Source organism: Montipora capricornis, chromosome 7, assembly GCF_036669925.1.
Source record: "Montipora capricornis isolate CH-2021 chromosome 7, ASM3666992v2, whole genome shotgun sequence".
Classification (NCBI taxonomy): Eukaryota; Metazoa; Cnidaria; class Anthozoa; order Scleractinia; family Acroporidae; genus Montipora; species Montipora capricornis.
In genome coordinates, this window is record NC_090889.1 from 34,551,078 (window position 1) to 34,571,077 (window position 20,000).

At 39.2% G+C, this 20,000-nt stretch overlaps 2 protein-coding genes and 1 long non-coding RNA gene across 3 annotated transcripts in view; 2 read left to right on the forward strand and 1 right to left on the reverse strand.

Moving 5' to 3' along the window:
- The first annotated feature begins 6,670 nt into the window (after window positions 1-6,670).
- On the forward strand, window positions 6,671-8,988 carry LOC138055874 (uncharacterized). Its single transcript, XM_068901742.1, has 2 exons — window positions 6,671-8,299; window positions 8,914-8,988. The coding sequence occupies exons 1-2, from the start codon at window positions 6,671-6,673 to the stop codon at window positions 8,986-8,988; spliced, it is 1,704 nt and encodes a 567-aa protein (XP_068757843.1).
- Window positions 8,989-10,227: 1,239 nt separating this feature from the next.
- LOC138057033 (uncharacterized) overlaps window positions 10,228-20,000 on the reverse strand; it is a 15,963-nt gene continuing 6,190 nt past the window's right edge. Inside the window, exons 2-3 of the mRNA XM_068903040.1 lie at window positions 13,780-14,628; window positions 10,228-12,290 (exon numbers count right to left, since the gene is read on the reverse strand). Coding sequence (XP_068759141.1) covers window positions 11,810-12,290; window positions 13,780-14,628 — 1,330 coding nt within the window. The 3' untranslated portion in view covers window positions 10,228-11,809. The remainder of the gene's footprint in view (window positions 12,291-13,779; window positions 14,629-20,000) is intronic.
- The window catches only part of LOC138057038 (uncharacterized), a 9,714-nt gene continuing 5,924 nt past the window's right edge, over window positions 16,211-20,000 (forward strand). The window contains exons 1-4 of the long non-coding RNA XR_011133585.1: window positions 16,211-16,564; window positions 16,978-17,039; window positions 17,514-17,583; window positions 18,297-20,000. The exon at window positions 18,297-20,000 is cut by the window's right edge and continues 5,924 nt beyond it. This is a non-coding gene — a long non-coding RNA (uncharacterized lncRNA). The remainder of the gene's footprint in view (window positions 16,565-16,977; window positions 17,040-17,513; window positions 17,584-18,296) is intronic.

Here is a 20,000-nt window from a genome sequence, read left to right on the forward strand (position 1 = left end):
TTGCTGTTTCTTTTTTGTGAATCTGCAGTGCGCTCCCGTTGAAGGTGGCTGAGTCATGGACTGATCGAACCATGTCACTTGGCCACAAGGTTTGTGAATCGCATTTCTGCATCGCAGACTGCCATCACGTTGATCGATGGCATGAACTCTGTTATGACAAACGTAAAGGTATTCTTCTTTTGCCGGTGCCCCGATTGGGATGAGGGTGCCATCGATCACGCGAAAGCTCCAATGACTTTCGTCTTGGTTTTTTGTGAAAGATCACAGTAGTTAAGACGGCCGACCAATAAACTGCGGCTCATAAAATTTGAAGTGATTAACAGCTAGATGTGTGTATCAGAATATGAATCGACATTTATGGAACGAACTCTCATATTTACTACCGATTGCATAACCGCACGACGAACCACGCGATGCGGACCGCAGAGAGAACAGTATTTTGACTTTGCGTTGCTGGAAGAGACGACGTCAATTTGTGTTATTGTTTGTCGGAAAATCAACGGTTGTGTGTTCTTTTTACCCTTGTTTTTTGAGAATATGCCTACCCGAGTACAAAAAACACTTGAAGTTAGGACTATTCGCTAAATTAGAAAGCAAAGAATGTAGTATAAAGGAAAATGAAATGATCGTGTCCAATACTAGTGGAATTTACTTCACAGGTTATACTTTTAAAAAACTATGGTAAACCAATAATTACATTCATTTATTATTCTCTTGATGTGGGAAAGATAATCCACTCGTCAGTATTACTCTTTAAACACTGAGTAACGGTGTGAACACAGCGACTCGCGTTGGAGAATTGTTCTCATATGGATGGTGTCGATCTGCGACGACGTTCAAGAAACTTCCACTTGCAAAGCAATTCTGCCAGAGCTTAATAGATTTTAAAAACAGCTGAAACCTCGACTAGACTCAAAAAATTATCCACAAAGGGACTTGAAAGTGACTGTGGCCAGAACGAAGGAAAAAGGAAAATTACCCATCTGAATCACCGGAGCTAGCGGAGTATTTCGCCCGGTGTTGCACCTTAGTTGTCCTTCAAACTTGGAAATAAGCTTCCAGGTCTTTGAGGTGACAGTCTGTAACGTTCTATTACCTAGCATCCACTCATTCCAGTCAATACTGTTCTCTATCTGTATTTTCTTTTCCCACGACTTGGTGTCAGAAGTGCTCCAACGTCCGCCATTTTTTATTCAAACTTTCAGACTTTTTTGGACTTCTCCCTGGAGTACGCGATCACATGTAGCATAATTTATCTCGGGAAAACAATGTTTCTTTCGGGCCCGAAATCCTCGGGTGTTTTGAGAAACACCGAAAAGTTTTCTTGTCTTTTAAAACGCGAGGGACTCTCGATTGAACAAACATAACACAGCACGAATAGGACCGTGATGCAGTTTGAGAAACAAGAACGCGAACCGCCGGAAGATTTTTAGCCCGACGCAATGTTAAACGAGAAGCTCCAAAAAGCTTACACTGGGTTGCCTGTGGTACGCTTTACACAAAGAACTGCAGCGTTCCAGTTAATTTTTTCAAGTGGGGCGTCATTAAGACCATTTGAGGGGTCACCCACATGTCGCGCTAGCAGAGGCCCTTTGGCTCACACGTTTAATTATTTTGTAATGTCCTGTCCCATTTTAAGGTCTTTTAGTCTTTTAAGCTTTCGTAATAAATTCAGTTTAAAGATAACAAAACACGCTCTTGAGTAAAATTCACTCGTTTCTTCTTTAAATAAATAGTCGGCAAAAAACTAACTGCAAATTGCTCTGACGGACGTTTTCCAGCATGTCTAGCAGTTGGACTAAGCAAACGTTTATTGCACATACAAGAAAGGACTAAAGGTGTTGTTTCCGCTTCATAATGTGACGGTCTAATCTGATGCCAGGTCAAAACATTGTTTGGCTTTGCGTTTGCACCAGAAAAAGGCAAGCCAAGAGACAGATGAAGAAAATATATAACATAGTGTTTATATATAACTATGAATCGAATTCTCATTGAAAGATCTTAAAAACACGAACATTTTTGCAGTCTCTAACGTTTTGTCAAAAGGAAGAAATTGATCACATGCTAGGCAACCGTAAAGGTGCACGTGATCACCCTGTGTCAACTGAATGAACTACGGGAAAGAATGTTTCAGAGTAGAACAACGTACTTTTTAGCGAAGAAACTTCCGTCGTTAGTTAATTTTGTTGTAATATTTAACTGAATATTTAGATTTCTTCTGTCGCGTCAGGAAGCCTTCTTTGTCGGGTTCCTGAGAAACGTATCTATTTTGACTTCAGGGTGAACTATTTACACAATCGAGAGGTTGAGTGGCCGTGTAATTGAAAATCTAAACATCTATGAGATACAAAAACAGACTTGCAAATTACCGCAAATCACAATGCTGACAAGCACAAAAGCGAAGAAATGGTTAAGTAAATATGAAGTTTGTTACTATCTGAATGTATTTGGGCCAGAGTATTAAAAAAGGGATATATTGTCACGCAAATTATGTAATTTCATGACACTCAAAATTCGCAAGAAGCGCGAGTTTCATGTACACAATCTTCGCACTAGCAAGTCGCAGCAATAAAATTGGATTAACCAGGAAGTTAAAAGAATATTGTTGGCTTCCCAAATAAATTTCATCTTGCACTACAATGACAAAATCATTTGTCAGAGAAATAAAATTCCTTTCTCCTCGTGTATCACATTTCAACGCACGTATGCAAATTTGTTAGTTGCATCTTTTATGTTCAAATAACAGCTAAGATTTTTTAACGATCTATCCGTCGGCTTCCTGGGAGAATACTCTCTAGAGAGTAAAGGAACTCCGACGTTAAATAAGGTGTACCTTTACCTTTAACTAGATGTTTTTTCATAATTTAATATTATCTCTCAAAATTTGCACAACAGTCAAATCATAAAAATAGCACCGCACGGGACAAATTTAGTCGCAATACCTCTTCGTCGAATTCTAATGCTTAACACAGGAATTTTTAGTTATTGTGAAAATCTTGCTATATTTGTTAGCAATCATCCTTTCAAGTTTCAGAGAAAGCAACCGGTCTGCGAATATTTTACGAGTTTCTTTCAATGGGATGTCAAAAGGCGAAGTGGATGTTTATATATGCATAATCGGGAAAGTTGCGCGTGTGACCCGTTATAAATCTTTTTTCACAAAATGTTCCCGAATCGTCAAGTATCACCACAGAAGAAACGAAAATCATTCTAAAAGCTTATTTTACGCAAAAAATAGGTTCTGGAGGTAATTTTGAGTGTGGAAATCAAGTTTACAGCAGATGACAAATACAAACTTACGAGCCATGGTATATTCAATTAAGTTAACACAACAGAAAGGAGTCGCTTACCTTATATTTTGACACGAAAATGCTTTACTATTGCCTTAAAAACTATCCAGTTAAGCTCGCATATTACACATGATGAATTCATAAAAGCCACCATTTTCCAGCGAAATGCTTTTTGAAACAAACAACATATGTGCTATAAGAGGCAAAAAACCCTTCCTATTTCATTTAAACGTGCGTGAAGACAAGAAACTCAATCGTGTCAAATTACACTCCGTGTCAAAGACGCAACACGGTAAATAAATTCCCCACGAGTGTTAGCATCAAACCCTTCACTGAAAAACCCTTTACTTGAATTATCAAGCAAAAAATGGGCAACAAGCTTTCTTTCAAATAATTTTTGACTAACAGGAATTTGTGAAATTTCCAGTTGTTAGCAGAAGACTGTGCAGAATTGAGTGCAGATCCAAGTCTCTGTTTTGTTAAACCCATAAGTTACTAGAGAATTTTCCATTTGATTTCAGCGTTGTACAAAACACCACACTCGTACAATATTAGAACTACATCTCACTTTGATTACGGCTCGACGGGCGACAGATTGTTATCGAAGTCCATTACTCGTCGCTTTTAAAATTCCAGATTTTTTTTTCGGCGCCTTTCTTGTTCAGTATCCAATTGACTTTCCATTATTAAGCTCCATAAGGGTATATTTTGCTTAAAAATCCACTAAAACGCCATTCGCGATACATGACTTTCGACGCCATTGCCGGTTACGTTGATCATTCTACTGTGTCCACCAGAGAAATCTACGCATTTACCACTACCCTCTCGATCCTAAGACAATACGCGCAGAAGGCTCTATGCGTAAAGACACCACTTAGCAGGGGAGAGACAGGCAAGACTTTTACCGACACGGAAAATAAAAAAAAAAATAATAATCTACCCATTTTCCGACTGGTTTGCCATAGGCAACCCAGTAAAAAATGAGATCCACAGAAGTTCTGTAAAATCTGAAGGCCTGCTAGACTTTCGCAAAGTCATTCGTCTCATGTAGACAACGCGCGGGACGAAGGTCGACCTCTCGCGACTTCGTCGCTCGCTCATCCGCCTCGCGTCCGACAAATCACGCTTCGCTCGCCAAAACATTTTCTCCTGGGATTCTCGTGAGGTCAACTTGTGGCAAGTCTGAAGGCCTGCATGAACCAAGAATATAAATCTCCTACTATACCTACCTATAGCTATACAGTGTGGTCATATTCTCCCAACAAATTATTCTTCGAATACTGTTAAGTTTACGAATCGGTTGAACGTCTTGATTGTTTGGTTGAAGATAGTTCAATTTTCAGCTGAGGGCCTCCACAGCTGCCGCGCTCCACACATGGAGGATCCGTGAATTTTCTTGCTTTCGAAAGCAAAAAATTGCAAGAAGGTAGTTAAAGCACCATTATTTCGTCAAATTGCCCTCAACCACTCATTTTGTTGCGACAAGCAGATTTACACTCTGATTGATCTAAGTCAACAGAATTTCTGCAAAATGTACCAAGAGAATAAAAAATCATACTATACCTATACAACGTGGACATATTCTCCCTACGAATAATTCTTCGAATGCTGTTTAATATAGTTTGAAGATAGCTGACGTTCTCTAGAACTAACGCACACCTGCGAATGACTGCCTTTTTTGAGGGTGTGTAGGAGGCGTGATGGTTTATTTTCAGGCCAGCCACTGTCACTGATCACTGTCACTGTCAGTCACTGATTGGTCGACGCGAGATGCGGACTTTGGACCTACGTAGTATCATTACATCATACTAACTGCCAAATAACCAAGGAACTATGATTACTTCCGTGATACCTCTCGCATATATTATGGGTGGGGTGGCACTTAACTACAGAAAGACAATGGTTGCTAAGGAAGCTTTTAAGACGTTCCCAGAGCTGCGATCTTTCTGGCCAGCGCCGCGGATCGAGAGCTCGGTAATTGCCGTCATGAAAGACAACTCCATACGTCCACCCCACGGGTAACCCAATGAATTCGACATAGACGACAAAAACACGATAATTTTCCGAGAAAGTTTCATTTTTTCCCATATAATAATACGGTTCTCTAATTTTATGAGGAGACCTATCTCGTAAATCTTGGTATTATATGGAGGTCTCCTTTCCCTTTTTGTTATTTAAGCAGCGTTCCAAGTAACGTTCGTTTTGGTCAATCCTAATGTATGACGGCTTTTCTTTCTCGAGGACAGTGTTGAAGAGGTAAAAAAAAAATGAAATAAATAAATAATAATAATAATAATAATAATAATAATAATAATAATAATAATAATAATAATACCAACGGCATATATTTATACCGCGCAAATTCAACTATGCAGTTTTCAAATGCCCCTTACAATAAAAGAGCAATATATTACCAGTATATAAAATAAAACACTATATGGTCAAAATTACACGAACGAATAATTATCTCGTCAGAAAAAGCTTTTTTAAAAAGATGAGTCTTCAAATTACGTTTAAAAACTCTAAAATTGGAAGTGCATCTAAGATCTAACGGAAGATTATTCCACAGTTCTCAGGCTGGTGCGTCGGCAACAAAGGCTCGATCGCCAAGAGTAGGGAGAGTCCTGAAATCTGGATTTAAAAGCAGATATTTGTTATTTGGTCTGAGGCTGTAGGAAGGATTTGCCTTAAAATTTACGAGAGATGAGGTAAGAGCAAACTGAGAACGAAAGCACTCGTCTACTAAAGCAACTCATTTTAATGTGCTGCTATGACCAAAAAATCAATTTTCATTTTTCTTTGGATTTCAAAACTACGTTACCTAAACAGTAAGTGACCTTCGTTTTAAGCCTTGATTTAAAAAGATACTTTTTAATTTTAAGTGGAATTTTCCTATTTGATTGTCTGCCATTACTAATTTCAAGTTCAAGATATTGCCAGTCAAGTGTTGAGAAATCACACTTTCAAAATCTGATGAAAAAAGTGAGGTATTTTTTTGATCATAGTAGCACTTTAAGAACGTGATTGTTGAAAGCCCAAGCTCATTCCCAGGACTTCTGCCTTGGCTTGGAACGAGGTTGTTGAAAGCCATCAACTTCGAGGAACTGGCCTAGTTAGTGAGATTTGATAAAAAAAGCGAAACTTATTTCCTCTCTTCCGAATTATGATAAGAAATATATGCTGGCAATGACCAGCTTCTAAATAAAGACCTAGACGTTGACGAACACATCATCAACTTGTCATCTCATCACTTATCGTTCTTCCAGAAGCTAGTTTTATGCAGAGGTTTGAGATTCTCATTTCCAACATCAACCTTTTCTCCGACTGAGATTAAAGCCAGCTTTGAGAAAGCTTTTTGGTTTTTAGATCCAATTCTACCGATGGACAAAAAAGAACTTGTCTCTTCAACTCTCCGCTCTATCGCCCTAAACTACATCGAACGCAAAGGTCCTAAACAACCCAGAGCTATACGTACTGCCATAGCACAGTTGAAACAGCGTGATGATATCATAATAACTAAACCCGATAAGGGATCAGGGGTTGTCATTATGGATAAAGCTGAGTATATCCGGCTTCTCAACAAAGCCTCCATCGATGACAGCACGAAATTCGTCCCTATTAGCTCAGAAAGACCAAAAGCGAAGGGTCGACCGCCCAAGTATTACCATCCCCTCTTAGAAAAAGAGAAACTTGTTAACAACGCCATAAAGAGAATTCTCCCCAAGGACGTCGCTGAATCGCTACTATCACAAGGCTCGCGTTTAGCTCATCTTTACGGCCTGCCGAAGACGCACAAGAAGAACCTCTCTGTTAGACCCATACTATCTGCAACAGGAACATACAACTTCCAGCTGGCAAAATGGCTTGACGAAAAGCTAAAACCTCTCTCTCTCAATCATCATACCATCACCGACGTTTTTGAATTTGCGGAGGAAGTTTCTCAACTCGATTTTAACGAGAATGATATTTTAGTATCATGTGATGTAACTTCTTTGTTTACAAATGTGCCTTTGGACGAGACGATAGAGATACTTGCCACCAAAGCTTTTCGTGACAATTGGTTCAACAAAACCAACAACCTAAATATAACCAAATCAGACCTGATCGAACTGCTAGAATTAGCTACCAAACACCAGCTCTTCCAATATAATGGTGAACTGTTCGAACAGAAAGATGGAGTAGGCATGGAGTCTCCCCTAGGCCCCCTAATGGCCAATGCCTTCTTGTGTCATATAGAGGAACATTTAGATCCGCCTGATTACTACAGACGGTACGTAGACGATACAATTACCGTAATGTCTTGTGAATCAGCCGCTCATGTTTTCCTTGATGAATTAAACAGCATTCATCCGTCTCTACATTTCACCATGGAAATCGCGACCAATGGTAAACTACCTTTCCTTGGAATGCTTCTTGATAAGAATGGTCCTCGGATATCAACCTGTGTCTACCGAAAACCAACTGACAAAGGCTTATTACTACACTACCATAGTCACGTGGACCATCGTTATAAGACTGGCCTGCTTACGACCATGCTTATTAACAGGGCCTATCGGTTGTCCTCAAGTTGGCAATTATTCTCTGATGAGTGCGAAAAGCTCAAAAATATCTTCAAACGCCTTAAATACCCAGAAGACCTAATTAACAGATCTGTTAAGAATTTTGTCGACTATGTTCAATCGGATGCCCAGAAACCACCACAAGCGCAATACCAAGGAAAAACCGTCCGTATTGTATTACCGTACAAAGATCAGAAGTCAGCTAACGTGCTACGGAGACGACTCAAAGATCTCAGCGTTAAAATTGGTAACACCATCGAGATTGTTCCTGTGTTTATTAATCGCAAGATTGAAAGTCATCTCAAACACCGCGAAAACAAGCCAAATGTTGTAAATAACCAATGTGCTGTTTATTATTTTAAATGTGGTCTATGCGATATGGACTACATTGGTTATACAACAAGGCATTTACATCAGCGTATAGAGGAACACAAATCCCTATCATCTTCGGTTGGTCGACACATGAAGACGAAACACGATCTGGACAAACCTGAACTTAAAGCACATTTTACGATCCTAAAGAAATGCAAATCGAAATTTGACTGTCTCGTTCACGAGATGCTTTTGATACGTGAGCGTCAACCATCACTAAATAAGCAGTCAGATTCCATTCGTGCTAAAGTTTTTGTTTGACCTTCGCCTTTTGTATTCTAGCAAAAATTGTAAATATCTTAGTGTCAACTATCGTTTAATTTCCATTTATGCATGTCTTTGTTTTGACCTAACGCCCGTTGTATTTAAATTGCGAATTTTTCCAGTACAGTTTAACCTTGATAATGGGGTCATGTCTGACTCCGAAACGTCGGATAGTGTTGTTACTTTTTATTCTTAATGACCGATAGCCTATGAAATGCCTGCACGAGACGAGAAATTCATTCTAGCAAGGATTTTTCGCGAGGTGACATAGCTTTGCACATTAATAGATCATTACCCTTGGCCATGGGGCTAAGTATTTCCCTTAAATTTTGAAGATTGATGATTGCGAACTGGAACCAAGAGAACACGAGGCAAGAGCGCGATTCCCTCTCTGCCAAGATAATTATTTGAAATTTATTTTTACATAGCGTCCGAGCTATGAACGTGATTTCATCGATGTTAGCACGATCACGTGGTCCAGTTTTACACCAACTGACCAATAAGGTGTCGCCCTTGAAAAACGCGGAATATGACACAGAACTAAGGATATATTTCAAACATGTATATTTTTTAATCGGATTAGGGACAAACGAGGAGAATTCACTTTTTTATACCTCATCTCCCCTTGCTTGAACCAAACGTTCTCGGAAGAAATGTTAATGTCGTCTATAAATAGTCCGTGAAAGTAAGCCCATTGTGGAGTTCTACGCGAGTTATTGTGAATCTTGACGTCGCATCTAACACTGCCATAGATTATAACTAGCTGGCGGAATATTTTATAGCAAAATATTTTCAGTACGCGCGAGTAATTTGGCCGCGAGTGGTCTTGCCTTCGCCGCCGCTCGCTACGGTGTATTTAATGCACTCTCGCCTTTTCGCACCTTTAATTTATACACCCAATACAAAAAATGATCGTCATTAAACTGTTCTTTTATATTTGTGCTAATTAGCCTTAATAGCCACCTTTTTTTTACAAAAAATTCTTTTAACGAGGAAGGCTAGGCTGCTTTATTTTCGGCCATACTTCATTCGGTCCATCATTGGTGCTAGGGAGACGCCCTTTCAAAATGTAGCCAATAATTTTCCAGAATTTGTGAAAGAATACCGGTTTTCACTTCACCATTAATAAGATGAAACATTGTCGACCAAAATTTCCCTGTTTGATTGTTTGGCGCAGCAAAAATCTTATCCCTCGACTTTTTGTTGGTGGCGTTGTTGGTTTGTTGTGACCAAAATTCCTTCAACGAAGGTTGGGCGGAGGTTGGGCAAAAGACGAAGGCAAAAAAACAGTATTCCGGAGTCCGCTTAAGCGGTTACAACATTTCGCTTGGATTTGCGAGGAACTAGAAACAATAACCCAGGCTCTCCCGTCCATAGGAGATGGAGATAATGGGAGGAGAGCATGCCCGTTTTCTACAACTATCGAACGGACCGTGCAAACGGAGTCAACGCTATTCAGCATGTTGAACCAATGTTGCATGAAACTTAATATCAGTCTAAATTTGAAGCTACACTCTTTCAGCATTTTCTGCACTTCCAACCATATCAAACAACATTTTAAAATTAAACGCCCTCGATATTTGAATCAACTAAAAGCTGAAGGCATACTGAACAAACTTTGAAACCTCTTAAACGTGCGTTTGCGGATACACGCAGGTGAACGTTTCTGACGCCTCGCAAGAAAGAGTATTTTAAACAGATGTACTCCACACAGTGATTTTTTTAAAATATAATTTATCAGCTTTTGTTGCAAAAAAATGCATTATATAAGGTGGGTACAAATGATGTGCTAAAAAACGCAAAATGACCACTGTAGGGAAAGATAAGATCTTCATTGGTGAACGGTAGAAAATTGGTAATCTTACGAAAACGCTAATAGCTAGATGGCCAAAAACCTAATACTACGTAAAAAAAATCTATTCATTGTCTCCGAGCAAAAATTAAAGAGCAAAATCTACAAATCTATAAATTTACAAATCTACAAAGCTTGGCCTTATAATAGACCATTTTACAGTTGTTTGCTCAGTGACCTAGCCTATGAATGGCTGCGAGGCTGCCGGGGACCTTGTATTGATACAGACCTCACTGCTTTTATCATGTAAATTGTGTAATTGTAATTCTAATTAGTCTACATTAGCACAAAGGTTTGTATCAAAGTAGGGGCATCGGCAGCCTCGCTTCCATTCTTAGGCTAGGTAAATTTCCTACAACTGTATAAAATGGTCTATTAGGTCAGCGGACAGCGTCTCTAATGGCTGCGTTCCGCAGTTAAGCTCTGCTGTTCTTCTTAGATATAATGAGCAATACTATTAATTTAATATTTAGGGCTCTAACTAGTTTATTATAGCATGCCTCTCTCCATTCAGTTTTCTATTTAATATTTGTAGTAGTGTGTGTTGTACTACTGTGTGGAGAAACCAAAAGACAAATTAAATAACTTGCTTAATCATGCATGCGTAAAACAAATAAAGATAATGGTTACTGCCATGAAATGTGATTAAAAGTTACACTTATATTGAAACATCAACATTGCTCACCAGCCCACCCCATAATCTGTTTCTGAGACGCCATTGTGACTTTTAAATATCTAAAACCCTGATCTCTTCATATTTGAACAGCCGATGTACTTTGAGATCTTCACTGGCGAAGTGACAATTCAAGGTATAAGGACTATTAATTATGTGCCGCTACATCTCTTTTACTCAGACGATTTTCGTTTATCATTGATTATGGAGCTGTTTGCATGGCAAGGGAAAATCCTGCATTTGGAAGATGCCAGAAAGAAAACTATTTTTCACGTGGGTCATTACGTGCACTAATTTCGGTCAGCGGGTAAGGGTTTGTAATTGGAAACAAAATTGAAGCATGTTTGTCCGCCGCCATATTCGTTTTTGTTCCTTTTAACAGGATTTCACAGATTAAAACTGGTTTACCAGGGGCGGATCTAGGGGGAGGGTGCAGGGGGTGCGCATTCCCCCCCCCCCCACCCCTTCTCCGAGATAACCTGAAGCCATTCCTTAGTGGTGCACCCCCTCCTAAGAAAAATCCTGGATCCGCCCTTGTTTACAAAACGCATCTCCCAGCTAGGAAGACGTTATCACTAGAAACAACCTTACGTGCGGACCGAATACAAATTTTTGCATGCCTGAGCCATTCACCTCTCTCCATGTAAACATCTCCACGAAATGTATCAATCATTTCAACCTACTTATCATTTCACACATATTTCGCATCGCCTTAGGCGCGAAGTTTGCGCGTTCTATAGCGAAATGAAATCTCTTTGAGAAAAATATTGACGGCATTACCTTGTGGGTGTATTTATCATTACCCCGAAAACTCTATTTTTAACAGCAATTCGTCGGCTTTCACATATTGAAGACCAAAGAAATCCTCGATTAGAGCGAACCTTTCATAGCCATACCCGGTGCGGCAAATGGTTTCACCAGGCTGTTGGAAGGCCGGCACGTCAGGATTTGCTTCTATGATCTGAATGATGTCGCGACGGGGTCTGGAATCACTCTGATCTAGGACGCTAATAGTGACGATCCCATCAAAAGGCCAAACTAGGGAATTATCGAAGTCTCCTTTTATCAAATGAATGAACAGTGCCACATGTCTGCCTGTTCCACTGCCTACTCCCTTGGGGTGAATTCTTATGCCAAACAGCTTCTCCTGGTGATCATTGTACACTGCATCAGTAAAGATTGGTGTTTCGTTTTCGCGATGTTGAGCAACCTCGGTTATTTTGAAAGTGAATGATGAGTTGCGTGCATCATTCTTTTTTCGAGCCTTCTTCGGTTTTGACCTGCAACATGATCATTTTTTTAGATATCGATAAAAAGCCCCATCACTTCAAGACTTTTCCATTAGTCATGACCAAGAAAATGGAAGGTAATTTTCCCTGAGTTCCTCAGGTATTTAATTAGATGAACGACGAATATGACAAGCGTTCCCTTGCTCTAGCTCCGCCCCAACCTCAACGTCACTCGCATCTGGGAATACAGACAACCAAAGTCACAAATTGTCCCCCAAACTCGAGTCCTTAAGTAAAGATGAAGATTCGTGAAAGAAAGGTGTATTTGCAACACGTTCTTGCCAAATGAATTCACGTTTATCCTGAATTATTAATTTGCTTTGAGTTCACCATTATCACGAATTTCGAAGACTGGACTCTGTGCCCCAGGACTTGTGGTAGCAGAGAAAAAAAAAAATCATATCCGTAGATTGGAATTGAACCCAAAGTTTCCACTAGATAGGAACCGCTTCTTTCCTCTTTGCCACTAAAGATCAAGACCTTGCCTTTCTATATTAGAAAAAAAAAACATTTATTTAAGTCTACCACAAAATATCGCTACTGCGTTATTAGGCCTAAGCTAAATTAATAATTTAGGCCTAAGCGTTGATTTAAAAATGTTTAGCTTTGTCGTGAACTTTGGAAGTCGACCTATTGTAGTGTTTAATGTTGTTTGTTGGCGAGTGATAAGAAAGCATTATCAAAAAGTGTTTAAAATAATGTCCATGAACAGCTAGCGGTGTGGTGGTGTAGTGGTTAGGTGACGGGTTAACAATGAACATTCCCAGGTTCGAGTCCTATGTCCATACACTTGGTTTGTCTCTTTAAAAAAATATATGACCATTTCCCATAATCCACATCAAGCTTTCAGTTTTCTAAATTGGCGATAATTATAGTGAATTCAAAGCAAATTAACTATTCAGGATAATCGCGAATAATTCAAGGGCGAGAACGGATTGGTATTTGAAGTGCGGAGCGGGTTACAGACGAAATTGAGAAATGATTCTCGCACTTGATTGGACAATTTAAGCAATTGTCTCTTAAAACACCTCAGAAATTCGGGTGGCTCTAACAGGATGCTAATCCATGACCTCTGGGATGCCTGTGCAATGCTCTACCAACTGAGCCATGAAGCCACTCAGTTGGGAGCAGGTCAACTTGTTGCAGGGCTCACAATTTCCGTGAAAGGAACGATGAATAACAGAAATGAATATTTGAAGTGCGGTTAAAGAAGCCTGAATGTTTCAGGTGCCTGAGTGCCTGAGTATAAAGTAACAGTTGCTTTAATTGTCTAGTTAAGTGCTAGGATCAATTGTGTCTTTCTTCCTCAGTGATATTAAAGATTCTTTTACAAGTTCGCTTCTTACTTGTATATGATGCATGCTAATTTTTATCTTACCACCTACTTCACAAAAACCGAACAGCGGTCGACACGTCATACTATATTTATTTCTTTATTTATTATTACTATCATCATTGGTAATTCAAACGTTTCACTTGCCTCGTAAGTTGTTGCTTCCATTGTTTTATCTCTTCTGTGCTGCAGCGATGCACTGTGGGAGAGATTAAATTGGCTTCACCTGGCAGGACTTCAAGAAGTTGAATTGGCGCCTGTGGTCCTGCATATCCGTCACCTTGTTCCTGCACAGGCGAGCATGTCACATCTTCTTGGATGGGAAAGGGCAGAGCCTCCCTAACAGCTGTCCCATACGGACGACAGTTGCCTCCATTAGGATGATCAAGGAAGCTCATTTCACGTGCCTGCCACGCACGTTCTACTCTGTGGGCGCTTAATCCATTGGCCTCTTCAGCAACAGGCTCCTCTTCATAGTTTCGAGGTAACCCGTTGATCTGCTGGGCACCTTCACCAGCGAGAACACTGAATACATTATCCGATGCTGCGTGTCCATTATGGCTGAGGTGATGGGCTCCAAGCCCCATCACACTGGGATAGTCCCTTTCGCTGGTTTGGTCAACAGTCAGGTCAGCCAGGTGCCAGTCGCTCATTCTTCCGCCTCTCTCAGCAGTGTGACTCTGCCAAAGCCCGTTGTTTGGGCCTCCAGTAAGCTCACTGGTTTGATTCTGCACAGCTCCTCCCACAACAGCGTCACTCAGCCCGTTGGCTTGGTAAGCACCTGCCCCCATAAGTTGGCTTTGTTCTGTCGCCTGCCAAGCGCCTCCGTCACCAGAGTAAATTGAGTCCGCGGCAGCATTTGCTCCAGTGTGGTTCAAGCCGCTGGTCTGATAAGTAGCTGCATCAGCAGGGAGGATCGGTTCGGTAGAGTGTCCACCATCCCCTCCCTCAGTTATGATGACACCTTCGTCAGGTAGATTCGCAAGATAAGAGAGACTGTGAAATAAAATGAAATTCTCCTGTGAGAAAGCTTACAGATTAACTTGAGAAGATTTAGGAAGGCTTCTTAGAGCTACTTAGTGGTATTACGTAAGCATGCACCTGCATTTTTGTGCGGTGTTGGGGAGCTAAGGCACTCGCGTTTTTGAGATGGGGACGACAACCGGAAGTGAGCTGTTTTCCCTTTTAACTTGTCTTCACACAGCACATTGCTAAGTATCTTTTCTCTCAGTAGGGATGTCTAGTTTAAAAATTTGGGAGACACTACTGTCTCGTTGCCCGGTCAGCCGGGACGGGTAACCCGCTTAGGGTGGAGTGAGTTTTCTCCATGTGAATGCTGAAGATAGAGTACCCCGCCTAACTGGGGTGATGTTCATCTGGGCATTAATCTTTAGTTTGAACATTCTGCCAAAGCCCGCCGAAAGAATATGGCTACCAGAGCCGCTACAGGCCTGGCGAGCTTTTCCGCCGAATTCACTTCAAAACGTCGAGGGAAACAGTTTCCTTAAAGAAAATGCCGAAGAATACGACAAAATCATCGACGTATGGTGTCCTATAATCATGCATAGTTGATTTTCTGCTTCTAGGCCTATTCTTTGGAGCGGACGTTTTGGATTAAATAGGTCTACATTAAACCACATAACTGGAAAGATGCCGCTAAAAATGCCTATGAAATGGATATCGCGTTTACCGTCAAAACGTGTACTTTGCTGTGTTCGTCCTTAGCGAGCACGCGAAAGCATTTGGAAACCTCACCCCAGCGCACCGGGGCTATAAATATGCTTGTGAAGGCTCGCTCTCGCTTTTTTTGAGTACGGGTAGGCAAGGTACCTCACCTAACCGGGATGGCTCACCTCCATGTCGACGGGTTCTTAGAAATTAAACTTTCAAGTCTCGCCAGTGTGACTGTTATTAGTATGTACTAAAACAGTGGATAGCGTTGAACGCTCGAGCTGATTGGCTACTCAAACTCCGGATATCCTGTGCTATTTACCTCCGAGCAACTCAGGAAAAAATGGCGTCCCGATTTGCATCCGTGACAAGTGAAGAAAACATCCAAATTAACTTTTTGTGGTGTATATTATCTCACTATTTTAGTATATACTACAGCAACTAGCCACCTCCACTTCAGTGAATAGTTGTTAAGTATTCACCTTCGAGCAATTCGCGCGGAATTTGCTCCCAAAAATTACCTAATCTTTGCAGGAATAAATGAGTTAAAATCGTCTTGTTGTGCTGTATTATCTCACTGTTTTAGTATATACTGAAACAACTATTCACCTCAGCGTCGGTGGCTAGTGGTGGATATTTACCTCGCCGCTTCGGTAAATATCCACCACTAGCCACCTCCACTTCGGTGAATAGTTGTTAACTATCAACTTCCGAGGCAACACTACAAACACAGAAAACAGGAAACCACCGGACCCTCAAAACAAAGAAACATTCAACCTCGTTCCCAGGGTCTCTTTGTGGTTGAGGAAGGAGGCAGAGAAGAGAGATCCTGGGAACAAATTAGAATGGATTAGAAGCGGAAATGACGCAAGTCACACAATGCAGTCAAGGTGAGTATCATCCCATCCACTGAAGATAAATTGTAGCGCTATCCACCGCATAAATCACTATCCATTGGATAACTCAATTGGTTTTGCTAGTGTTTATCCGCTGGATAGTGATTTATCCGGTGGATAGTGCTGTCTATCGTTTGAACAACTGGGGCTAGCAAAACCAATTGCGTTATCCCCAATGGATAGTGATTTATCCGGTGGGATAGCGTTATCCACCTTTTGAACAACTGGGCCCAGGTTTGGTAATTTGGAAAAAAAAATGCACGTGAAGAAACGTCAGGAAAATCTGACCTCCTCTGTGAAAAGGAAGGACTAAAGGAAAGGCAGACTCGCCAGGGAATTGACAAGCTATTGTAATAGAATTGTAGGTGAGTCTTAATGGAATTCTTTGCCATTAGAGCTTAGATTAGCCCCTTCTCTGGCAACTTTTAAACATGTTGTTAAAAACTTTTTGCTCTGCTTCTCGGTGATCTGTCTAGTATGGAGTGTTGATTACTCTTTTACAGATTATCCCTATGGTTTCTTACTATTTTCCTTACAATTGATTTTTTTCTTGTTTAATAATTAATATTTAATACATGTATATAGTTGTTTCCATTAAGTTGTAATAAAAATAAATAAATAAATAAATAAATAAATAAGTCACTGGTAATGGGAGCTAATTACCAGATGAAGCTCAGGTAAGAGCAACAAAAACAATCAATGATCAGTAGTTGTGTTTTTGTGATACATCTTTTCTATTGCTTGATTAAAAACAATGTAAAATAACTTTACATTGCAGGAATTCAGTGAAGGTCTCAAAAACCCCACTGCTCCAATACTATCAACGAGATTTTCAGAGAGGCAAGTTACATGTACTTAATTGTCCTCCACTGAGGTCCCCAAGCATACAATAATGGGCAATTAACTGGTTGAACTGACACTCTTGGTAATATTGCAATTTCTTAATAGGATTTTTGTGACAATAATAGAATCAAGCATACAAATATACAAACTAATTTAAAATAAAATTATTAATGTTAGCAGTATTAATAATGTAATTAAAATAGAGATGCCTAAGAATGACCATAATTGAAATTAATGACTGTATACACTTATAACTATGTCGGTATGATCGATGCATATCTAGATTTCATGTATATATTTATATATATTTGGACTTCATTTTTCTCTTCCTTGTTCAAATATGCTTGAATCAGCAATGTTGTAGATCACAAAACCATTTCATTTTTTCTTCAACCTATGTGTGGCAGGATTGATTGAGGAGAGGTTGTAGAACAGTGATGTAACGGCACCTTGCTTTTTTGTGTTTAACAGAAACTGTATGGATAGAGACATGTGATGACATGTGATGGCCAGCTGTAGCCAAGACTGTGTCATGATTGAGGTAATTGTATATTGGGGAGCTTAAGTATGCATGTTTTTGAGACGTGGACGGCAACCGGAAGAGAACATTTCGCGTGCGCGGACTGTGTTGTCTCCCAGCTTTTTATACTACTCATCTCTAATGGAGAAAAGATACTCAGCAATGTGAATGTGGTTGTGTGAGGACAAGTTAAAAGTGAAAATAGCTCACTTCTGGTTGCCGTCCAGGGCTCAAAAACGTGCTTGCTTAAAGCTCCCTATTATGCTTTAGTTTTGTTATTGCATTTCTGTTTTGCATTAAAAAGTTGTTTAAATCAACTGCATTCAAACGCTGATAATAAACCAAAAAATCATATGTTTAACGGCATTGAAAATATTGGAGAAAGGTCTCACAGTTAATGAACTATTATTCAATAGGAACAAAATGTACTGCTGTTTAATTTTAGTGTGAATTATTAATTTTTCTTTGTTTAATTTTGTTGCTTAAGCGACTTATACTGCCATGCTTTTTATACTCTTGTAAAGAGAGAAATATGTTAACCTCTCCTTGAAAGTCTTCTTCCCTAGTTCATGGTCACTATTACAGTGTACCATCTCCCCTTCCCTCATTATTCAGAAGGAAAATGATGGCAGCAACACTTCATCTGTGCCATGCAAAGATCCTTCTTTCTAGGGAGAGGATTTACAGGTATCTTGAAAAAATATATATATTTAAGACATGTTTTCTCTCTACAGGGGCTCATTTCTGAGAGCAGGTCTTTCAACAGGGCAACACAGCACAATTGCTACATGTAAGTTTCATGCCTGTTTAAAAGGGGTTGATCAGTTTGACATTCAGTGTGATATCTTTGGTCTGAAAAATGCTTCAAAAGTTTAGGAACTTTCAAGAAATGACCCCCTTGTATAATATTTTTCCCTGTCACAAAGTATAATATCCTTGAATTTAGTCAACTGTAACAGTGAAAGGTGCATGTACTTTTGCACAATATTTTTTAGTCATTGGACTTTACGTTGTTTCTAAGTTATGAGATTAATAAAAGATGGTGCTAACTGACCTGTTACATTTTTAAAACTTTGCTGCTTGTAAAACTGTCATGCCCAAATGAGCTTGAAGCTGAGACATACGTGGCTTGAGATCAAAGTTTGGGTATTTAGGTAATAGCTATATCTTTTTTATTTCCATTATTTGAAAGCCTTTAAGAAATTGTTTTTTGTGGTGGGTAAAATTTTGTTAATTGAACATGTAGACATGCACTAGTAGACTGTGCAGGGCTCATATAGCTTAATTTTGAATAGTGGCTGATTTACTTTCTCGTTTTATTTTGCACATTGTATAACATGTCCCATCCAACAAACAGAGAAAGAAAAATCTTTCAGATGCTCAGTTGGAGGTAATGGTAAATTTATTCCACACAATTGGCCATGTTTTTCAATCAGGTAGTAGGCTTAGCACTTTCAGCACTTTGAGGTGGCAACCAGTTACTATAGAATGAAAAGAAAACAACTGGAACTTGAAATTGAGGATCTGAATGGCAAAGAACAAAGAGGTAATAATGATAATCATTGTGATTTAATCATGGCTTTTCCCTGATAATTGCCAGCTGTTTTTGTGATATTTTTTTATTTCCTCTCAACAATAATTCAGCATTTGGTAAAGGAAGTGTGGCATTTTAACTTGTGCAACTCAGTTATGCTGTGCAATATATTGTTCATTGGTACAGTCAAATATTTATGTTGAGGTTGCTAAAAACCTTTCCATGCTTTTCAAAAGTGAAGTTGTGACTCAGTGCAATACCATATCATAACATTTGAAGCATTCGTCATGTCATATTTATTATTATCTCTGTATAGGGCAGTTGAGTTTATGCTGATCAATTGATTGTAAGTGATTGAAGGAGGGAGGCTTTCCAGTGGTCATAGTAACCAGTTACCCGAGATTAAATTAATAATAATAATAATAATAATAATAATAATAATAATAATAATAATGGGTAAAGTTGTAAATCTCTCTACATATAGGCAATTAACAACTGGCTACTTGAAATTGAAGTGAACCAAAAAAAAAAAAAAAAAATCAAGTTTTATTAAGTCTGGGCTATCCCAAATCTTATTTCTATGACAAAAGATAAAATAATTCAAAAAGCAATTATTTGGACTAAAAAACTTATTAAAAAGTACTACTTAAAAATTTCTATTTAATGTCTTATTCAATTTTCTCAATGTCAATAATAATAATCATCACTACCATTACCATTACTACAAAAGACGATATACTAAAAATGCTATAACACATGTCTCTGTGTATAGGGAATTAACAACTGGCTACTTTAAATTGAGTGATATACTTGCGTATTTACAAATGGGCTTTCTCAAATCTTATTTCTACGACAAAAGATAAAATGTCTCTCTAATGGCTAGATTTGGATTTTTTTAAATATA

What these genes read in the sequence shown, in the direction of transcription:
- LOC138055874 (XM_068901742.1), top strand. Translation starts at nt 6,671, where the DNA reads ATGGACAAAAAAGAACTTGTCTCTTCAACTCTCCGCTCTATCGCCCTA. An exon ending in ACAAATCCCTATCATCTTCG is followed by an intron (nt 8,300 to 8,913) that starts GTTGGTCGACAC and finishes ATTTTTACATAG; the next exon opens with CGTCCGAGCTATGAACGTGA.